We start from the raw sequence: 6,732 nt of genomic DNA on the forward strand, positions 1-6,732 counted from the left end.
CCAATTTCAATATAATACATGTACACCTGACATTTATAATCTTCTAAGGGGAAATAAATAAACAAACAATTTAATAGCTAGCAATAAGTTTTGGTTAAATTACACAATTCCGCTAGCTTTGACTCTTATTTTGACCCACATTACATGTAAATTACATAGAAGCCAAGGTTCTGAAAATATCAATGATGAAATATTGTTAAAGCCAAATTCATAAACCTAGACACCGCAATAATCTGTAAGAGCGCATTCAGCTGTTTGGCCAGCCTCGGTGTAAAGGAATCCCAAAAATTCATCATTGGTAAAGGGTTTAAAGAGCAAGGGATGTTGTTCATCCACTAGCTCCTCCGGGGCCTTAATTGTGTAGCCGGCTTTTGGGATGGAAAACAGTCCCGTTGAGAATCTTGTCTCATTTCCCTTCATCATCACACGATGAAAAGGAGAGTGCATGTGACCATTTAACCATGCCTGCAAAATTTTATTTCGTTCAAAACTTTATATCAGCACAACAACCATCTGTGTGTTTCTTTAATCTACTTGTACGCATTGCTCAAGATTGAATTCCGAAACTAGCTAAACAAACTTATTCTAGTAGTTGCAGGTGTTAAAAACGACAAAGGATAATATGGGAAAGTTGTGTTTTTTTAAATGGGTGTCACTACTTTTCAGTAGTTATGACAGAAGAATAAAATAAGAATGACACATTTGATTGGGACAATATTTAAGTACTAAAGTGACATCATGAATGAAAGCAAAGAAATTGTTTTTTGGTACGGTGTCAGAGTTAAAATTTTCGATTATTCGTTAGCATCTTATATCAGTATTTTTTTTCTTAATTATATATAAAAATGAAATTATAATTCTTCACCTTTTTTTGGTCTTTTCATTTACGTAGGTATTCGAAAAGAGAATTGGAGGGACTTACTTTGAGAGGATCCCCAATCATCACGATGAAAGAGCGTGGAGAGGGTTTCACGTGTATCCATTCGCCATCTTTGGTTCGAACCTGTAATGCATGAACATCGTTGTTTTGGTACAATATGGTCATAATATTCTTATCCGTGTGACCATACAGTCCGAGCTTTGCCTCGGTGGTTTCAGGCCCTTTATATTTCATGAGTCTAAGAAGGTAATAATTCGAGTCCATGTGCTCTTCCATGTATTTCTCAAGACTTAAGCTCTCCAAAATCATCCTCCTAACCATTTGTTCCAATCCCAATGCTTGCTCCGCTAAATAATGTATCGGTTTGCTGCCAAACAAAACGGAAGAAATTAATACATTTAAATATATCTAATTTAAACTATGCTTAGGAATTGCAAATGAAATAATAGTTAACATGATTTTTTAAATTCTTTCGGTTTTGAATTAAAAATCTTCTTATATATGACTCTTTTATTTTATAACATTGATAAAATATAAATTTTACTACCAAAAGATATAAAAAAATTATATGAAAAAAAGAAAAGGTTAGCATTTAAAAAAGAAAAATGAATATAGTTTTGAAACAGTTTAAAAAAGAAAAATAAATATTTGGTTTCTTTTATAATGAAAAGTTCGGTAAATTTTTGCTGTGAAAATTAGAGTGCGAAATGATTTCAATTTAATCTGTGCAGAAGGAAGTTAAGTTGTTATGAACCTGAAAGTTGGGTTTCCTTCCGGCCACATGATGTTGGACAGGCCTTCTACATTCTCCATGTTTGGATCGTCGATGCCAATGCTTTCATACAGTGGCGACCTTGCAGGGTGTACCCCGAGGTATCCATGATAGGGCTTCTCAGAAACATTGAGCATTTTGGTTTCCAACGGGAGGTCAAAAAGCTCTTTCAATGCTCCAAATACTGCCTCCCGAAGCTCTAGAGGAACTTCATCGACCAAAGCCTCAAAGCAGCCGAATTCTTGAAGCGATTTCCGGACTTGAATTTTCACTGAATCCCATTCAGGGGTGCCTTGCTTCAGGTCTTTGTTTGAGAAATCTATGATTGGAATCCCAAGTGGTGTCTCGCAGCTTAGTTCTTCTCCCATTGTGAGGTGAACAAACAATGGCAGATGTAGATACTTTCTGTGCCGTAATTAAGCTACCATTTTAATTAGATTACTTATATAGTTAATTTGTTGCTTTTATTAACACAGTTGTTAGGAGACAAATGAACGATCGTGGGTTTATTGTTTTCTTCTTTCTTTATTGGCATGTTTAAGGAAGGTCAAATTTGAATGATCATGTGTTATTTTAGGCATAACATTAATTCCTCAGCAAAGAGATTCTTTGTAATAGAAATCACTTGTATGAGCTGGTTACAAACAACTAACTAAAGTCAACTCCCAATTTCATAATTGTATATATATATATAATTGCTGCTGATTGGGCCTACGGTTGGTTCTCTTAGGGATGATGATCTAAACATAGTGATTGCTAAGCTGTTAAGCTAACTATTATTTTTATTTTAATTTCAATATCCATCGTTTTTATAGTTGAAGGGGGAAATTACATTTTATTATGTGATGACATACAAATTTCGAGGGTTCTCGGGTTGTTTTCTTTCTAATTTCTATTAAGTACTGTTTTTTTTATTTATTTAAAGGTCAAGTTGGTTAGAGCTAGGTACGATATTAATTACTTAATGCCATTGGACACTTGAGTTGGATGGAAAATAAATAAATAAACATGCGAAGAATTTTTTTGTAGTTAGATTGAAACGGCAATTTTGAATCGGTGACGTTAGAGAAGCAAACCCAGCTCATATTGCCAGAAACCAGACTCTTACAAAGCAACATGAAAGTAAAAATTTGGTGGCTAAAATTAAGATTAAAAGTTAAAATTGACCAGAAACTGTATCACATTTTCATCTGTGCTAAACAACAAGTTCATTTTCTGGCAGGTAACCAGACTCGCTCGATCTGCTTTCTGTTTGACTTAGATTTAAAGCCATATTTCTATGAACTTTGGAAAAAAAAAAAAAAAGAGTAGCGGGTGAAATTAAGAAGAATGCATGTGACTTTAGCACCAAATCAGCACAAAACCATCTATACACGTTAAGCAACATATGATGATTATTTAAGAAATAAAATAAACTTCAATTGGCGAGAATATTGCAAACCGTCACAAGCATCCAAAAGGGTTCCTTAGAAAATGTAGGGACTCTTTACAGCATTGCTGAAACTGGTCAATCCCCCTGCAGTAATGAAAAAACACACAAGTGGCAGCCACCTTAGCCTGGAAATTATCTAAAATTTTATAATCATAATTTTAGTTAACGACTCTTTGGAGTTGGGTTCAATGTTAAGAATTTTGCTTCTCTCTTGTGTTTTGAACCTGTTGGGCACTTGGCAGTATTGTTGTTGATTATGTTTCTTAGGCATTACCTTACTGTTTCAGTGTTTTAGTTGCATGACTTGAATATGGAAACCCATTATTGAACGGGTGGAGGCAAAGCTCGCTGGTTGCAAAGTGAAATCGTTGTCATTGAGGAGGAGAGTTACCTTACTCAAAACAGTGTTAACGAGCCTCTCTATCTCCTACATGTCTTTGTTCCAGATACCTTGTTGCATTAAGAACGAGTAGGAAAATATTCAGCAATTGTTTTATGGGGAGGAGCTGATAATGAGAGAAAATTTCATTATATCAATGAGAGGAAGTGTGTAAGTATAGAGAGTGTGGAGGTATTGGGATCATGGATATGGAGGTTAAAAACCGTGCTTGGTTAAACAAGTGGATATTGAGATATAAGGATGAAAAGGACAACTTGTGGAGAGAGATTGTGGTTGGAACTTGCAAAAAACAGAGTTGCCTTTTGGGCCAATACAAGATGGCCTAATGAGTGTCTTTCTGTGCTAGATGTTTACAGACGGCCTTCTGCACAAGGTAGACCCAAACAAGAAAAAAGAGGTAGGAAAAGAATAAAATGGGATTTTCCAACGATGGGGGAGATGAAATTCAATGTCGATGGGACAGCGAAAGGGTGCCCCAGGCTTGTTGGTATAGGTGGTTCTCTTCGAGATTGTAATGGTGATGTTAAAATCGTTTTTTCTAAGTTCATAGGTTCTAATGACTTGAATTTGGCTAAACTTATGGCTATCAAGGAAGCTCTTCTGATTTTCACAGCTTCGATATGGAAAGTCAGTTGCAGATTAATAATTGAAATTCCAGTGACAAAGTGGATTCAAGAGCCGATGACAAACCCCCGGAGGATGAGGAAGTGTTTATGGCAGATTGAAAGACTCAAAGCTAACCTAGCTAGCTTGGAAATTAGAAACATCAAGAGGGAAGCCAATCAGAGGGCTGATGGCATGGCAAAAGAATGGGGCGCAACAACAAGTGGATATTTTGAGGACGTTTGAGTAATCATCCTTCTTTTATTTTGTTGCTGGTTAAAGGGCTTGTGTGTTCTTTTCATGCATGTTAATGAGTGTTTATGTAGTTTTTGATGCTCTGATTCTTAGTCTTTTATGTAAGGTCTTTTTCTTGATGTTGTGGGGGTTTTGAAAGGTAAGTGGATTCTGCAGATTGGTTGTCATGTATATGCTTATATGTGATTTCTTTTTGTTTTAAATTTGGCACTTGCAATATTAATGATGTTGGGGTGATAGGTTTTTTGTTGGTTAATTGTCCGCAATATGGTGAGGGATATGTGTTGATTCCCTGTTTAATTTCAAGTGTTTGTAAATGATTTTTGGGATGATATGCTAGAGTGAATAGCATATGGACCAAATTTCTTACGGTATGGAAGCTATTTTTCCATGGCTTGTAGATGATGGAGGGAATTTGTTTCGTTCTTTCATTTTAATGAAAATACCTTTATGATTTCAAAAAAAAAAAAAAGTTTGCCTAACTTAAATATAGTCGACATATAGGTAGGAGGTTGCTATGGTTCTTATTGTCTATTTATCTTTTGTGGGCCACTAGGGCTGTCATTAATTTAGATGCGGAGTTGAAAAAAATTGGCTAAAGTATCAAAAAGTTTCCATACTATAGTATTTTGTTCAATTTAGTCTCTCCATCCAAAATTTGATTAGTTTAGTCTCTATACTTTGATGTTATATGCAATTGGATTCTTATGAGTAACTCCATCAAAATTGATCTTTGACAATGTTAACATAATGCTGACATGATGTTGATAAGACTTTTGGTATTTTTTTTTTCCTCTTTGTCCAAAACTATGTTGTTTCGGTAAGACTATTTAAATCACTGTTTTTTTTTTCATTTTCCTTCTCTCTAGCTCACTTCTCTCTCTCCCTCTCCCTAAGACCACCCCAAACCCAAATTCTAGCCTTTAGTCACCAACCATCACTGTCACCAACCACCAATTTTCGATGGTCGAAAATTAAACAAAAACCACGAGACTCTTTTTTTTTTCACCCTTTTCCCTTCAATCAAGGTAGTTTTTTTTTTTCAAAATCTATCATGATTTTTCTAAATCTAAAAATGAAAATTGTTCAATTAGGTTAGGAATCTTCAGGAACTCCATGAAATTATTTTGATCCCAACAGTTGCATATTTAACAAGAAGGTACCACTCACCAACCACAATGAGTTTCAGATATTTAAGAACTAGTGTCATTGTAATTGAGTTGACTTGGTTTGAGCCATTAGGGCTTTTGACAAGCATTTTTTTTCTTTTCGTAAAACCAGGTCCGTTTCTATAACTTAAGCAGAGGAATCCAAGAAATTTCTTTTTAATCCTTAAGACACTAAGAGAGATGAGCTAAGATTCTTTATTTGTTATAATTATATCACCTTTAGGCCAATGGGTGGAGCCAAGATTTCACATTTGGGGGGTAGAAGACATTTATACAAAACCATCATACTAGAAATTCATTGTTTGACAAAAACATAGAGTAACTTTAATGGAAAAAATTCAAGTGAAAATTACTCAAATAACTCCAACTATGTGTTAAGCACAAAATAAAGACACTTTTTAACAACTATTGCATGTTAAGATTTGGTGTCTTTAAGTGAGCTAGATGATCTTTCATAGAGTTGAAGGCATTTATCATGGAATCAAGGCCAAAGCTTAGTATGATTTCCTTTTTACTGAGAATGATCAATGGATTTAAGAAAATTATATGATATTTTATTACAAATCTTGTTCTTAACGAGTTTCATAGCAGAAAATGCACGCTCTGACGTTGTAGTGGAAACTAGATGAGTCAAGACAAGTCGAATCAATTTATCAAAAAAGAAGTAAGCCTTTGATATTCCCATCTTTTTCAACACTTGACATAGTTCATAAAGTGTAGATACTTTTTTAAAAGCTTGATTATGAAGAATGTCGAGTTATAATAGATCCAATTGATAGTTTAAATGTATTTTATCATACTCAATAAAGTCCTCAAGGTAATATTTATTTGCACAGTTGCAAATATTTTCAACATCCAATGATTCGAAATAATTTTGAGGGTCTATAGATGTACCAAAAGTAAGCAACTCCACCACATTCTCATTAAATTTGGAATCTAATTCTTGCAAGAGTGAGTCAATAATACCCAAAAACAAGTCAACTATGCGTTAGTGCTCAATTGAGATATGTTATAAAATAATTGTAGGGGCAAAATTATAAAACTTCAAAAACAAGGTATTTTATAAAAATTTTAAAATTTTTGTAAGGTTAAATTTAAAAATTCCAAAAAAATAAAGTATGTTTTAAAAATTTTAAACTTTTGGGGATGGAAGGGAGGGCTAACCCTTCGACTCTACTTTAGGCTTCTTTAGGATAGCAGTATTCAACCAAAAAACTCTCT

The 6,732-nt window shown here is 34.3% G+C and overlaps 1 protein-coding gene across 1 annotated transcript; it reads right to left on the reverse strand.

Moving 5' to 3' along the window:
- Positions 1–216: 216 nt before the first annotated feature.
- Positions 217–1,789, reverse strand: LOC110427500 (putative 2-oxoglutarate-dependent dioxygenase AOP1.2). Its single transcript, XM_021443047.2, has 3 exons — positions 1,635–1,789; positions 923–1,247; positions 217–465 (listed from the first exon to the last, which is right to left on the reverse strand). Exons 1-3 carry the CDS (start codon positions 1,787–1,789, stop codon positions 217–219), a joined length of 729 nt encoding a protein of 242 aa, XP_021298722.2.
- Between the last annotated feature and the right edge of the window lie 4,943 nt (positions 1,790–6,732).

This window comes from Theobroma umbraticum, unplaced genomic scaffold (assembly GCF_002168275.2).
Source record: "Theobroma umbraticum cultivar Fairchild unplaced genomic scaffold, ASM216827v3 scaffold_34.0, whole genome shotgun sequence".
Taxonomy (NCBI): domain Eukaryota; kingdom Viridiplantae; phylum Streptophyta; class Magnoliopsida; order Malvales; family Malvaceae; genus Theobroma; species Theobroma umbraticum.

Coding starts and splice junctions, on each gene's coding strand:
- LOC110427500 (XM_021443047.2), bottom strand. CDS start 1,789: ATGCTCAATGTTTCTGAGAAGCCCTATCATGGATACCTCGGGGTACAC. Junction 1,248..1,634: donor GAAGGAAACCCAACTTTCAG/GTTCATAACAAC, acceptor TTTGTTTGGCAG/CAAACCGATACATTATTTAG. Junction 466..922: donor TGATTGGGGATCCTCTCAAA/GTAAGTCCCTCC, acceptor AAAATTTTGCAG/GCATGGTTAAATGGTCACAT.